At 38.4% G+C, this 16,402-nt stretch overlaps 1 protein-coding gene across 8 annotated transcripts in view; it reads left to right on the top strand.

Moving 5' to 3' along the window:
• adgrb1a (adhesion G protein-coupled receptor B1a) overlaps positions 1-16,402 on the top strand; it is a 173,864-nt gene that overhangs the window by 89,887 nt on the left and 67,575 nt on the right. For all 8 annotated transcript variants that reach the window (XM_037536953.1, XM_037536952.1, XM_037536948.1 and 5 more), the window contains exons 9-13: positions 244-350; positions 992-1,186; positions 4,848-4,916; positions 8,607-8,715; positions 11,907-12,050. In XM_037536953.1, the coding sequence (XP_037392850.1) occupies positions 244-350; positions 992-1,186; positions 4,848-4,916; positions 8,607-8,715; positions 11,907-12,050 (624 nt within the window). The remainder of the gene's footprint in view (positions 1-243; positions 351-991; positions 1,187-4,847; positions 4,917-8,606; positions 8,716-11,906; positions 12,051-16,402) is intronic.

Genomic DNA, 16,402 nt, shown 5'->3' with positions numbered 1-16,402 from the left:
TGTTTATTTAGTCTTTAACTGACAATCTACTAAATATCAGTTATATTCACATTATCTTTTCCATAATCCTAAACCTAACCTTAATCCCAACACTGTTTACAGTCAACATCAGAGAGTTTGAGCATTGCAGAGCTTTAGGTGGCCAACAAAATAAACTGTGACCAAGGATTTCTGAAGGCATATGAAGAATCCTTGGTATGAGCAGGCTGTAGTTATGGTAACCTTCTGTGTGTATTGATACAGGCCTCATCCTTCGTCGCTGTTCACTGGATGATGAGGGCATCGCCTACTGGGAGAATCCTACCTACATGAAATGTATCTCCAATGACTACCGTAGTATCCAAACTCTGGTGAGCACTCAGTTTACCCACATGGCATACACTAACCAGCCATTTCATTAAGTACACCTCCTTGTTTTTACAATCTTCTTTCTCCATTTATTAGCTCCACTGCGTATAGATGCATTTTGTAGTTCTACAGTTACATACTGTAGTTCATCTGTCTTCTTTTACCCTAGTCCTTACTAGTCAAGACCCCCATAGGACCATCAGAGAGCAGGTATTATTTGGGTGGTGGATCATTCCTCATACTGCAGTGACACTGATGTGGTAGTGGTATTGGTGTTGCACTGGTATGAATGCATCAGACACAACAGTTGCTGCAGGACTGAGAATATCTAAGCAACCAAAAATATCCAGCCAACAGCGCCCTGTGGGCAGCATCCTGTGGGTGTCCTGACCACTGAAGAACAGGGAAAAAGGGGGCTAACAAAGTATGCAGAGAAACCGATGGACTACAGTCCGTAATTGTACAACTATCAAGAGCACCTATATGTTAAGTGGAGCTGATAAAATAGACAAAAAAGTCTAGATACATGGAAGTGTACTTAAGAAAGTGCCCAGTCTGTGTATGTTACTTCTGTGGCTACTGTACTACTCTGAAAACTGAAGCATTTCTTGGATAAACAGCTGATTGACTCTCATTTTCTCAGACCCGGGACCACCTGTCAAAGGCGCAGAGGGGGCTTGTGGGAGATGGAGTTTCTGAGGTAATGACCAAGCTGAGGGTGACCTCCAGTGATGGCACCAGCTACAGTGGAGACCTGCTGGCAATAGTGGATGTTTTGAAGAACATGACCGAAATCTTCAGGAGGTCCTACTACAGCCCCAGCAGTGCTGACATGAGGGTTAGTGCAATGTTTAACCTTTAGAAGTCTAGAGTTATTGCAATTGTGTTATACACTGTGTGCACAATTATTAGGCAAGTCTTATATTTGAGGATTATTTTTATTAATGACCAACTTCAGTGCTCTCGGTTAATCCAAAATGTTAATAAACCTCAAACATGAATGTTTAAGAAAAATAAAGTGAAGTTTTGTTTTTCTTAGGAGAATATCTATATGTGCACGTTTATTGGGCAACTATAATGGTGCAGAATTATTACGCAGCTAAATGAAAAACACACATTTTCCCATCTCACTTTTTTATTTTCATCTGTTCAAGTGAGAATTATAAACAAACAACTCAAAACTTTCCAATGAACATTTCTGAGAAATAAAAAAAAAAAAATCAGTGACCAATATAGCCACCCTTCTTTTCAATAACTGTGATAAGCCTTCCATTCATGGAGTCTGTCAGTTTCTTGATCTGTTGACGATCAACTTTTTGTGCAGCAGCAACCACAGCCTCCCAGACACTGTTCAGAGAGGTGTCCTGTTTTCCTTCACTGTAAATATCCTGTTTAAGAACTGCCCAGTTCTCAAGTGAGGTGAGGAAGGGGGCCATGTCATAGGTTTTTCATCTTTAACGCCTTTACTGGCGAGCCATGCAGAGGAGTACTTGGATGCATGTGATGGAGCATGTCCTGCATAAAATTCATTGTCTTTTTGAGAGATGCAGATTCTTCCTGTACCACTGCTTAAAGAAAGTGTCTTCTAAAAACTGGCAGCAGGCTTGGGAGTTGATTTTGAGCCCATCTTCAACCCGAAAAGGTCCAACCAGCTCATCTTTAATAATACCAGCCCATACCAGTACCCCACCTCCACCTTGCTGGCGTCTGACTCGAAGTGGAGCTCTGTCCCGTTACTGATCCAGCCACGGGCCCATCCATCTGGTCCGTCAAGAGTCACTCTCATTTCCTCAGTCCATAAAACCTTTGAAAAATCTGTCTTCAGATTCTTCTTGGACCAGTCTAGACACTTCAGCTTATGTGTTCAGTGGTGGTCGGGTTTCAGCCTTCCTTACCTTGGCCACGTCTCTGAGCGCTGAACATCTTGTGCTTCTTGATACTCCAGCTAGCTTGCAGTTCTGGAATATGACAGAACTGGAAGATAATGGGTTCCTGGTAGCTTCACGCTTGATTCTTCTCAAATCCTTGGCAGTTATTTTGCGTCTTTTTTTCTCAGCATGTTTCTTGCGACCCTGTTGACTATTTGCAACAAAACGTTTGATGGTTCTGTGATCACGCCCCAATATCTTAGCAATTTCAAGAGTGCTGCATCCCTCTGAGAGACCTTTGGTAATTTTTAACCTTTCAGAGTCAGTTCAATCTCATTTTGCCTGAAGAAACAAGCTGCCAAATAATAATACACACCTTGTTATAGGGTGTTTACCTCCTCACCCTCCCTCATTACACAGATACACATCACCTGCTATGCTTAAATCCATTAAGCATTCAAGTTTATCCAGCTTGGAGTTAGAAAATATGCCTAAAAATGATAATATGGTCAAAATACTCACTTGCCTAATAATTGTGCACACAGTGTATAGCTAGTTAACATGATAAATTATTAATTGCCTTGTTTTAACACTGTTAAGGCATTTCCCTAGTTTGATTATGTGAAATATTTGTAATAGTGCAGGCTGAAGCCCAACTGCTCACACTGTAGCCTTCACATTGAAGCACAGCTTTTGCTTTGGCAAACTGTGCTGAACCATTCTAATGAAAAGTCTGTGGGTGAATCAAGGAACAGCCAACTAATAAAAGCAATAGCAATAAGGAAAGCCCTTTAAAAGCCTTCACTGTAACAAGAAATCACAAGCTGCATGAACGAGAGCGAAAGGGCTACAAATCTAAGGATTTGGAACAATTAAATATAGATATGATTATACACAAAAGTATGTTGACACCTGAACATCACACCTATATGAGCTTGGTCAAAACCATAACCCTGTTGTTGGAACAAAACCTTATATCTGCAAAATGGTAACTTTGCAGGAGAAGGAACAAACCTACTTTACTTTTAATGTGAATGGAACCAGATTTTTTTCTGAGTCATTTTTGGTCATTTCTTTTTGTCCATTCAACAAAGTAAAGGGCGACAGGTATTTTCAAATTACGCCAAAATCTGAAAAACAAAATGGAGATGCAAGGTTTTCTCACAACAACAGCATTAAGCTAATTAATATGGAGTTGCCTTCAGTCTTCTGAATAGGCTTTCCACAAGATTTTGGAGTGTGTCTGTGGGACAAAACACATCAAACTAGGTCTTTATGGACCTGCACAGGGGCACAGTCATGTTAGAACACGAAAGGGCCTTCCCCAAATTTGCTACAAAGTTGGATGCATATAATTGTCTAAAATGTCTTAACATCACCCTTCAGTAGACATAAGAGGCCAAGCCCAAACTCTGAAAAACAGCCCCAGATCCATGATCCCACCTCCACTCCACTGTTTGGCTTTGCGTATAGTGATCTTAGGCTTGAGTGAAGCTACTTGCTCATTGAAATCCATTTCCAGAAGCTCCTGACACACAGTTCATGTGCTGATGTTGCTTCCAGAGGCAGCTGGATGAGGAAATTTTATGCGCTTGCACACTTCAGCACTCAGCAGCCCTGCTCTGAGTTTGCAGTCAGCAGTTTCATGGTTGAGCTGTTGTTGCTTCTATATGCTTCAAATTCACAATAATAGCAATTACAGTTGACTGGGGCAGACCTAGCAGGGCAGAAATTTTATGAACTGACTTGTGGCAAATGTGACATGATTTCACTTTTAAAGTCACTGGGTTCTTCAGTACAACCCATTCTACTGCTCATGTCTATGGAGGTTGCATGGCTTGATTTTACATACCTGTGACAAATGGATGTGGCTGAAACAACTGAACTCAATATTTAGGGGGGGTGTTCACATACTTTTTGCCATATAGAACATTGGAACATGCATCCACTGTTGTTCTCACTGATCGTCAGGAATGAAAACAAAGACTGTGTGTAGCCTGAGGAAATTATGTGATTTTCATGTTTAAATTCATGTGAACTTGAATTCACACAATGAAAATAATGTAAGTGAAAGTAATAAATACATTCTGATTGAGCTTATTTTCTCTACAATTTTGTTATAAGAAAAATGCACTGCTTTTAAATAAGAAAATCTTTTCTTAGAAAGTTGAGCAAATAACACAAATGTAATTAATTGCAATTAATCAATGTACCCTAGTAATTACATATTTACATGTTTAATATCAAAGTTCATATGAATTACATTTAGGATGTAATTCATTTGATTTCCATTCTGCATTAACATTTCCTTTACATTTGTTTCAATGTCAAAAAATTGCAAAATGTGGCAAAAATGTAAAGGATGTTTTTTTACACATAAGCATGTCTTTTCATCAAATTCAAATCATAATTAAATATCTATTCTCATCATGAATATGAAAGGAGATTTGGTATAAAGTTTGGAACGCACACTTACGACAGAATTTCTCTGCTTGTTTTAATGAGTTACGGGTGAGAAATACGTAGGTGGTACTTTATCACCTTCTCAGAAGGAAAGAGGAAGACATAATGATCTGTGATATTCTGTTATGTGCTGTATTAAACCTTATTGTCTCCATATTTGTTCTGCAGAACTTTGTTCAGTCCATTAGTAACCTGCTGATGGAGGAGAATAGGGAGCGATGGGAAGAAGCGCAACTGGTGGGTTCTGTCTCCTACACTTCTGTACCTACTCACTACACAAGAACAAAAACCAACATGAATCATCGATTTGCGTGTTTTGCAGTGTATTTAAAGAGGAACAGTCTCTTAGTTATATTTGTTGTGCAGCTATTCTCTCATGGATTTCAGCCACGTGAGAGAAAGGCATTTATAAAACACTTTATTTAGAGTATGTGACTAATGCATTATTACATGTCGCTTCTGTAGGTGTTCCTGTTATTAAACTTCTGTTCAGAAGCACACTCTAACAAAATGTCAGCGAGAGAGAGAGAGAGAGAGAGAGAGAGAGCGAGAGAGAGAGGGGGGAGCTGGTATGAGTCAGTAGGCTAGGAGTAAGGGAGCGGTATGTGTGTTTTAAGAGCATTATGGGGGATTGCGTGAATGTCAAAGAGAGAGAGCGAGCGAGAGAGCGAGCGAGAGAGAGAGCGAGAGAAAGAGCGAGAGAAAGAGCGAGAGAGAGAGCGAGAGAGCGAGCGAGAGAGAGAGCGAGAGAAAGAGCGAGAGAGAGAGAGCAAGAGAGAGAGACTCTTGCTCAATTTCCAAACCTTTCACTGCCACCAGCTATTCAAGGACCCATATAATAGGAAACTCGATTCTCCTCATAATTTCAAAATAATAGTTTGTAATATTGTGTAAAAATAGTTATAATTTAACTTTATTACTTTACAGTCCATTTATACAAAATGCAAAAAAGACAGTCCATTTGGAAATCACTATTTTTGTGACATCGCAAAAACCTGCCCATTTACATATAGGCACCTATTCGACTTACAGTAGTTTGGCTCCTACTATTCACAGTGGTTATGAGTCTTTCAGCCTGCACTGCCTTTTGAATGAGAAACAGCAGTCAGATACATACAGCACTGTGCAAAAGTTTTAGCCACCTGAAAAGATTACAGTTGTATTCAAAAGTTTTGCCGCCCCTGGTCCAAAGACGTTTTGTTGATTTTCTAAGTGAAAATACATTAACACAGTATCCAGTACAGAGAACACACTTTGTGCACATTTTAATGCACAATTACTGTTTCTTTGCTGAATTTAACATATTGTAAAAACATAAATCATAATGTGTCCTGTTATGCCACATTTTATTCTTTATGTTTTATTTTTTCCAGTATGTTAATCTCAATATATAAATATAAATGGTGCACTAAAATTTCCTAGAAATATTTTAGTTTGTTCACTATATTGTTCACTATGCGTTGACTTCATGTTCCACATGTTCACTTAGAAAATCAACAAAGCTTGTCTTTTGACAGGAGTGTTAAAACTTTGCCTGTATATAGAAAAAGTTGTTTATGTGGGGATGAAGCATTTTATGGCTTAGAAAAACACCACTATTAGAAAAACAAACACATTAATAGAAAAAATATTGGTTTTGTTTATCCCAGTCTGTTCATTTAACCATTTCCAAACCTCTCCTCATCGAAGCCCAGTATTTACAGTTACATTCCAATACCCAGTTTAGCTAATCAGTCCTTCATTAAACTAAATTAAATGTGGTACTGGAAGAAGTTAACACATCTATGTGAAAGCTGGGGACATTGAAGAGAAACCAGGTTTGGAACCAAACCTGTTACTTGTTACTTTTTTGATGTTTGGTTATTGTCCAGATGAATGAATTTAAACAATTTGCCTATGTGCCTAAAACTGTTGCACAGCACTGTATATCAGTATGAAAGGTGTAGGAACAGCTAAAAGACAAAAGAGAGGTTAGAAAATGGTTATGAAAATATGCAAAATGACTGTTTTTGTACATAAAATATTATTAACTTCAGGGAAATTAATACAATACAGGAAAACTGTAAGACATTGGCCCTTTAAGCATCCAGCCTGCATCACCATGACAATCCACACAGATCCCACATACACTCAGAATGCCCACAGACAGGGATATTAATAACAGACTTGTTGATGCAAAACTTGCATAACATTTCAAGTCCGTGTATGTTTTACTGCTACAGACTGAATGGCAGGCGTAGGTATGTAATCCAGTGAAGGTGGGATACTACACTTGTCCACATGATATTTTTATAGTGGATGCAATCTTGCACTCTTCCTCATCTGGTGGGCTAAAAGCTTCCTATCATTAAATGATATGGTCTTTAATAGCATATAAACTTCCTATAAAATGAATAGCCTATAAAATTATTGTTATCTGATATTGTGTTATGGATGTTTGTAATGGTCTTTAAAGAGCCATTCCATTTTTTTTATTTCTGCTTAATTCAATCATCAAAATGTGAACAGTGTCATTCAGAGTGGTTTGAGGTGAAATGTGACTGAGAAACTGACTGAGAAACTGACTGAGACAGAATGGTACACAGTGGTGATGATAGGAACCAGATATCCAAAGAGGTTTGAAAACTGAATGAAGTGGTTATGGAAAGTTTGCATGATACCTGACTGGTTTAACTGGTAAACATCCTGTCAAATGACTGGACTTTGACAGAGCTGCCACTTCTAAATTCACATCTACAAGTTGAGGAATTAAGGGATATACAATGTCAACACTATATAACATTTTCACTGGCATTAACCTACTGTAAAGGACAATATATGGCAAATACTGGTGTCCTTGTTTCCAAATACTGAAGAGAAATGTAAGAACAAAGAATATAAAGAGCCGTCAATGATGTTATTTATATATCTGTTGCTCTTCACACGAATGATTAAACTAGTCAAACTAGTCAGCTAGCTAGCTCGTCTTAGTGTTGGCCTGGATGCTAAAGCCCCCCTAAAATGGGCCTAGTGACATGCTAAGTATTCTAACTGACTTGGGTCTATTTTAATGCTCTGCACTAGTTTGAATGTTGGGCATAGTGATGTGTTTCACTTTCTGTGTTCCGCTTTATCTGAGGAGGAGCAATTTGATCATTTTTTACACAGGTGGGCCAAGGCGGTGTTAGGAGTCTTGCTCAAGGACTCTTATTGGTAAAGTGTAGGGAGCTTACCCAGGTGGGGATTGAACCCCAGTCTACAGTGTAGAAGGCAGAGGTGTTAACCACTACACTAACCAACCACCAAAATAGATGGAATTTCCCTTTAACAAGTACTTTTCAGGTATTGTTAGGCATAATCATTGAACATAGTTTTTATTATTATTATTATTATTATTATTATTATTATCATTATACCCCCCACATTCTATATTATTAATAGTTATAAACAATGATTTCTAGCTAACCTGCCAGAGTAAAACCATAGCTGGCCTGATGGCACGCCACACTATCAATGATTGGTTAAGCTATAGCTTTTAAATGTTAACTGGATATTTTTTTAAGCGTGACTGAAAAGAAAATGAATAAAATAATTTCTGACTAAAACATTGTAGTTCCATTAAAATTTCAGTTTTCTACATCATTTGCACACAACTATACATTGTGGGGACATTTCATGATGAATGGACCAATAGAAATGCTTAAAAACTGCTTGTAATAAAACCTCTTTACAGAAACTTAGAAGTGAAGAACGTTTTTGACCTCCTGTGAAGTTACCACTTTAAAGATGCTTGTTTTTCTTTGCACAGTGACAATATGTAATGACACTAAAATGCCTGCATACTTAAGGAGCGCGGCCACAGTGTATTATCTTTGAAGCACTGCTATTCTGAATCCTTTACCACACTGAAATCCTAGACTCTTATAGCCTGACCTGTGTCTCTTTCAGCTGGGGCCTAATGTTAAGGAGCTCTTTCGTCTGGTGGAGGACTTTGTGGATGTAATCAGCCTCCGAATGAAGGACTTTCAGGACACTTACGAGGTCACGGACAACCTTGGTCAGTTTCTTGTCGTATTCTGTTTCAGCTGAACCTGTTCCTCTCTGTGATATGATACTGCACTGTGGCCATTTAAAGGTGCATGTATAGATAATCAATGTCAATCCATTCCACTTCTGAAACAATATTCTCAGCAGACGGAAACGTTTTGACAAAATAAAGGTTCCTACATTGTTCTAGGTTTGGCTGTATGATGGTAGAAAATAAATGTAAAAATGTATGTAGAACCATTACATTATGTGAGGGTTATTATTTGTCTCTATTCTAATGATATATGGTGATTTTCCCAGCACAAACACAATTATTGCTCAGACAATGGTTTCAGACTATGTGCTTAGACTTCTGGGCAGGATTGTAATGACTGAATAATAATCTTTAGGATGTAATAAAAGTCATTTCAGCATCAGAGGACATTTTGTCTTTGAACATTTGTCCAAAATTTGTCTTTCTGTCAGAAAAACTAAATTGCCGATTGCTGTATGCTTTCATGTCAACCCCGCTATGGAGATATAGCTGAAAGGACCATAATTTAAAGAATTAGAAGGGTAAAATAAACACCTTTATAGGACTTTATTGATCCCAAAATAAAAAGAAGTTAAGGGAAAAAAAACAAATATAAAAAAGTGAGACTTTTCGTATAGTTACTGCCTTTGCATGAAAACAGGACCCGTTTGGGCCCTCTTAGTCTTTAGAAAACAGGAAAAGAAATATGATAAGTTTTTAGAAAGAAATGTGGTTACAATCTCATTAATATGCCTGTCCAGTATTTTTAGAAATATTGGCAAAATGTAGTAATTTCCTAGTTTTAGGTACCTTGAGGTAGCTGTTGTTCTTTGGTTAAACTGCATTTGAAAGTGTTTGTAATTTTTTGTAAGAGAGAAAATTGACTACAAGAATATATGTCTTATTCTCTGCGTGTATTTTATTCATTGGAATGTCAAAGGGACAGAAAATGTTCTCAAATGACCCAAATAGTTCTGTGAAAGAACTATTCAAGAAAGATTTTTTAGAAAAACAAAAGTGGTTCTTCCTTGGTGTCGCTCCAAAGGATCCTATTTGGCACCTTTATTTTTAAAAGTGCAGTAAATCCCTGACAGTCCCTGAACCATGAATGAAACGTTCCCCTGAGAAGTTTTATAGGCTGTTCTCTCAGGAGGAGCAGGTGTACGCAGATTCTGTAGCTCGGGGCATTCAAGAGGCCTCAGAATCCCACTGTGATCCACCCACATCTCACGGCCCAAGTGGGATCCATGCTTTACTCATGCACACAAACTGGCAGAGACAGGCAGGAGATGAGCTGTTTTTGCAGTGGGCCGCTCAGTGGGGCCATCACAGTGGGAGAGGAGAGTGTGAGGGAGTGGGGGCCATGAGCTGTTCTTTACCACTGCCTCGCAGAAACTCATCTGCTTTGTTTACCACTGCCTGGCAGAACCACATCTCCACCCACAGAACTGTCACCTGTCTCTAAGCTAATGACCTCTCAGTCCCACACATCACAAGCACGTGGAATCTCATGCACACCGACATGAACAGCAAATAAACAGACTGTTACTTCATCACAAATAAAAGTTGTTGAACCGAATAACCTTGAGAATATTCACTGTGGACTGCACAGTGCACAGGGATGTATCATCTGAACTGCTGCATCAGTATTGGTGTTATACAGCAAGCCTGATTTGTACTTCATTACTGAAAGATAAGAGACACTTGTACCATACTGTGCAAAAGTCAGAGACCACCCTTCATTTATTCGGTCAAGACAGCTATTAAGTGCAAATTATTCATTTTCCAGATTCGATCCAACCCACTTGCATAAGGAAAAAGAAAAGTCAAAGAAAAAAATAGATAATCAAAGAAACCCTGAAAAGTTCAGATAATGGGAACCATAACAACCATGCAAGACATGGTAGACCACCAAAAAAAAGGTGTTCCACAGGGGTTTCTGTCTATTCTTCCACTGAGAGAAGACACTTCAATACTATGGGTCTGATGGTTAGCTGTCAAGAAGTTCAGAACAGTGGACTGACTGACCACCCTGGAGTCCAGACCTCAACATCACTGGATGCGTTAACAATTATTTGGGTTATGAGAAGCAGAAAATGCAACCAACTTCTAAGACTGAACTTTGAAGGTGTAGAAAAACATTCCAGCAGATTTCTTTAAAAAACTTAAAATTTTCTCTTGAAAAAAATAGAAGCTGCAGGAAAAGGAAAAGAGTGGACACACTACATACTGAAAAAATTATAGTTATATGTTGAGCTTTCTGTGTAATTTTCGGTTAAATATTTGTTTTCTGTTTATTTCCTGATGCTGAAAAATGACTTCCACATAATGCCCATTTACTGACTTGTACAGTATTTTATCTGCTGGCTGCTTCAGATTGTTTAGAAAGAACAGTTCAGAACACATGAGCACCTAATAAATAGTAATATTTCTTACTGGAACTGTACTTTCTGGGTAATGTTTACAGTAAAAATCTAAGGCTTCCATGGTTGGAATTTTTAAGGAATGGTTTAAAATGAATGGTTTGATTTACATAGTTTTCCCTCCACTTCAAATGTAGCCAGTGTTTTGTACACAGTAAAACATGTTTGCCATTTTAAATAGTCAGTTTGCTTCAAGAAAATGTTGGGTTCACTGCACTTTGTAATAGTAACAGATCAAAACTTTGTGGTCTGTGCTGTTTATTATTTGAAGTTCAGTTATTTTATTGCAGCAAATTGCATTCATAGATAATATACCATTTTTACAGTGTGCCTGAAGCTTGTTTATTTATGTTTGCATGTGTAATATTAATGTCACTCAATTTTTTTCCATTAGTCACATTAGTTTTAAGCTACATTAGCCTCAGTAATAGGGCAATAATAAGGAGCAAGGAAATTTGAGGTAAGGGGGGAAAATGTGTAAATTACATTTGTCAGTGGACCATTACTTTGAGAAGAAAGCAGAATGAAAGAGAATAATCAAAACAAGATATGTCAGGTTTGTAACTCAGGTAGTGAGGTGAACTTTATTCATGCTAAATTACATATCATGTGCTACTGTGGTACATTTGAAAAATATCATGATATTAAATTTGATCAGTATCGCCCAGGAGTTGAACCACACAGGGACATGATCTGGATCAGTGTTTCATGCAAATTTGTCTGTGGAGTCTCTGTTTTAACAGCTGTGCCCATGTGTGCCCTCAGTGTTGAGTATTCACAAGCGGCCCGTGGCAGGCACTGCTGACATCAGCTTCCCCATGAAGGGCTGGAGGGGCATGGTGGACTGGGCCCGGAACTCAGAGGACAGAGTCACCGTCTCTAAGAATATTGTCTCCTCTGGCAACCCAGGTTAGTACCTTCCATACTGCTTAGACACACACGAGCTGACGAGGTATAAAGAATTGTGCAAAAAGCTTGTATTTAACCCCTTAAATGGGCTGGACCCACCAGGTCTAAAGTTTTACTAAACACGTCTAAAACCTAGCAAAAAGCAACAAATGCCTCTGTCAATTATTTCATTTTTAAACAACATTTGGTTATAACCTGAACTGGCATATACTCCTGCCAAATTTTCAACAGTTTCATGCTTTTCAGACTTTTTCTTGTCACCCTGATTTTCCTACTGGCCTTTTTGACCTCCTGCTAACTTTTTTATTACCATTTTCTAATCTGTGCAGCTCCACAGCCTTCTGTCTCATTAGAGTTGTCAGCACTTTGTTTTTCTTTTCCATGTTGATGGATGACAAAAGAGATGTCAACTGTCACAAACACCAGTGGAATTCCTAAGGCTTTTTCTCCCCAAAGATGAAAATATCTTTGATTTTGTTTAAAATATTCTTTAAGAGTGTCCATAATTTTCCACCTGAGTTTCTTTTTAAATAATAGACAATTCTTTAAAAAAGGTGTTCTTGTAGGAGTGATTTCTATTAGACAAATGGTGAACAACATTTCTTTAACAGTCTTTAGCATAAAACAAGCAGGTAAAGTGGTGAAAATTGCAACAAAAACAATATCAAACATCTATAAGATCAAACCTCATAAATTCCGGGCAGAATCTCAAATGGCTCACTGCTGCCCAACTAGTGCATTGTTAGATATGAAATACTGGCTTGTACACCCAAATATTGCCATTTGTGTCCAGTATGAATTATGCACACACAGCCGAATCCAAAGTGGTTCTTTTTTAGACCTACTGTGCACTGTTCAGATATAGAAGGCATCATTTTAAGACCTATGTAGTGCCCTTTGTAGGCAGAAGGGGGACATTTGAGATTCTGCCAGAAACAGTTTGTAGCAGTGGTCCATCACCTGACCTGAATACCGATTCGCTGAACAACTTTATTGGGTTCTGCTTGAGAACAGTGCTGGCGTTTGACTGTTACTGCTTTAAAGCATCAACTTGCAATCCCTTAACAATAGATAACAATGGCTTTTTGTGACTGAATGTTTTTAGGGTTCAGAAGGAGCTGTGTTAATAATAACTCATAATCGTGCTCTTTAAAGTTTAGCACATGCGTCCAAGAAGTCACTAAACTCTGCTAACACTGTAATCCTTTACCTAAGCATTTGAAAAAACGTTGTCCTTTGTGTGAGAAGAGCAGTGGGCTGAGATTTGATAGCTGTAGTCTCTGTCTAATGTTTGTGAGGCTCAACGTTACAGACCATTAGAGAAGTTCCCTCCCCTGCGACTATGCTAATAGGGCAGTTGCTGCTTAATCAGGAGTCAACAGGAGCCAATCAAGAGCAATTAGGCCTAAATTCCACTCCCATTGGGAGCTCTGTTTCCATGTCGCTCGGAGCAGATTGACAGCGAGGGCATGCTGAGAGTGGTGCTTATATTAGACATACTTTAGGAGCTTTCAGACCTCCAGTGGTTACAGAACAAATAATCATTTCAGACTAGTTTGAAAGTGATGGTTACTTTCTTGCATGTCAAAAGTTTGAACTACTGATGAAGGGTTTTATATTTACTGTTTTTCATTTTAGACTAGCAGTGAAGACATAAAACTATGATATATAAGGTATGTAGGATGTTTAGGTGCACTGGGGTAAAGCTTATTATTTACTGTATTTATAGTCCTACCAACATATATGTTACATTTCTCTACAGTAGTAATCTGTGTGGATAGTGTCTCCACGATTTGTCTACATTTTATAAATGTTTGTGTCTGTATTTCATGAAAAATATCAGATATCGGTATCAGCACAAAATAGTAATATTGGTGCATCCCTAGAAATCATCCTATATTCTAGCCACATTTGTCTTGATGACAACTTTGCACACTCTTAGCATTCTCTCCAACCGCTTCATGAGGAGTTACTGCGTCTTGGAAACGTTCTACGTGTGCTAAAAGCTACGTTCAGAGCAATGTTTAATTGAAAATGTTTCTTTTTTTTATATCATTTATACATAGCAATTATATACATAGCTTCACTATTTATAGGCATGGCTAGCATTCAGTTTTTTTTCAGCACTACTACCAATCCTGATACCTTGCATCAATACTGATTCCTGATACATCCTTGTTTTGCCTACAGTTCATAATTTAGAAGTGCTTCATAGATAATAACAGGAATATGGGATGTTAGACAGCCAAGTCTAGACTTTGGAAAGAGTGTTTACTGGCTTACTGATGCTAATAAGGACATCTACTGAGGTACTGAAATTTAGAGTGACAGACTTAGTAGTATTACTTATTTTAGTAGTGTTTAGTAGTAATTTTGTGCTGCAAAAGTATTTCACTTTGATTTGTTGAAACAGATTTTAAGACACTAATATAAATATAAGCCTGAAAATCAAAATGCCAAAATATACATTCAAGCAGGTTTTACTGGTACTGAGTACACAAACGAATCCATCCATACACACAGACTGCAGCTAGTCCACCTCTAGCAGAACACACTGTGTATTTGTTCAGTGCTGCTTGGCCCCTCAGTGATCTTCTGTTGACCTCATAGCAGCCGTGGCTATTCTGTATTGGCAGATCAGTTCAGTGAGTGGAGACAGGCAGAAATAAAACCGTCCCCAGAGAGCAGAGCAGACTCACTCAGCCTCTCCATACCCACAGAGACCCAGCTGCAGCCCTACAGCTATACTCTCTCTCTCTCTCTCTCTCTCTCTGTTTCTCTCTCTTTCTATTGCTCGCTCTATCTCTCTCTCTCTCACACACACTCACTCTTACATTCTCTATCTTTCTCATCTCTATTTCTCTTTGTCTATCTTGCTTCCTTTACACCTCATAGCTGTCTCTCTTTCCCCATTCCGCTACTCTTAGTCTCCACATGCTCGTTCTCTACCTCTTTCTTTCTTTGTCTATATGTCTTTCCTCTCTATCCACATCTCTTTGCATCTTTCTCTGCACCCCTTTTTCTGTATATCTCTCCATATCACTCTCTCTTTCTTTCTGTCATTGTTTCTCTCTATCTGTATCTCTTTCTCTCTGTATTGTTCTGTCTGTATTACTCTCCATTTCTCTTTCTCTATTACTATTTATTTCTCTCTCTCTCTCTCTCTCTCTCTCTCGCTCTCTCTCTCTTAGGCAGGCAGGCAATCCACATGTTTGGAGCTGAATCATTGTAGCTGGATGAGCAGATGGTCCTATTTTGGTTCTGTCTGTATATATGTGTGTGTGTGTGTATTTGTGTGTGTGTGTGTGTGTGTGTGTGTGTGTGTACGGCTGTGGTCTCCTTCTTCTCCAGTTGTGATTTGATGAAAGGATAAAATTTAGGCTCGTCATTTCGGACCAAAAATGCCAATATGTACAGCTATTGAGAGTGTCTGTGTGTGAGTGTCTGTGTGAGTGTCTGTGTGTGAGTGTCTGTGTGAGTGTCTGTGTGTGAGTGTCTGTGTGAGTGTCTGTGTGTGAGTGTCTGTGTGTGAGTGTCTGTGTGAGTGTCTGTGTGTGAGTGTCTGTGCGTGAGTGTCTGTGTGTGAGTGTCTGTGTGTGAGTGTGCGTGAGTATGTGTGAGTGTGTGTTCATAGATGGTTAGTCAAGTAGGCCAGCTGTAGGGTGAGGAGCTAAAGGGAAAGAGAGAGTGACTGGGTGACCTGCTTTTTTCCCCTCACCTACAGTCACTCTGAATGAGAGTAAATGCAGGATTAACCCACCCACATGTCCCGAGTTGTTACTGTCACTCTGCTGTACTATGTAATTACATATTCAATTACACATGGAGTTTCACAGAGAATTACATCTACATTCAATTTACATTCTGTCTCAAAAGCTTTACGTTTGCATTCTGTAAGTTTAACATGTTTTATTTGTTTCAATATCAAGGAAATGACAAAATAATAATAATAATAATATACAGTATTAATTGCAAACACAAATGTTGTGCAGATTTAAAAATTTAAAATATGCACAGAATTTCTCTGCTTGTTTAACCCTTTAAGGCCGCTTAGTCTGCTTTCTCCATTAATCACATGTCTCACTGCTCTTGTTGAGTCTATTTTGATATGTACAGTGTAATGTAACAAAGCTGAAAATCCATGGGTGTTTATTTAAACTACCTATTTGGTCAAGAAAACACACAAATAGTAATATATGTCTACACCTCTCGATAGTCTGGCAGATAGTCTTCTCAACAGATGGCAGTATAATATTTTGGGTGGTCTGAGTTGTTTTTTTTTTTATCTTAATTACTTTTGTGTTATGTATATATGTGCCAGCATGCTTGCCATCAGTTACCCTTCAGGAATA

The sequence above is a fragment of the Pygocentrus nattereri genome, chromosome 3 (genome assembly GCF_015220715.1).
Source record: "Pygocentrus nattereri isolate fPygNat1 chromosome 3, fPygNat1.pri, whole genome shotgun sequence".
Lineage (NCBI taxonomy): Eukaryota > Metazoa > Chordata > Actinopteri > Characiformes > Serrasalmidae > Pygocentrus > Pygocentrus nattereri.
This window is presented reverse-complemented; position numbering and strand designations above follow the sequence as displayed.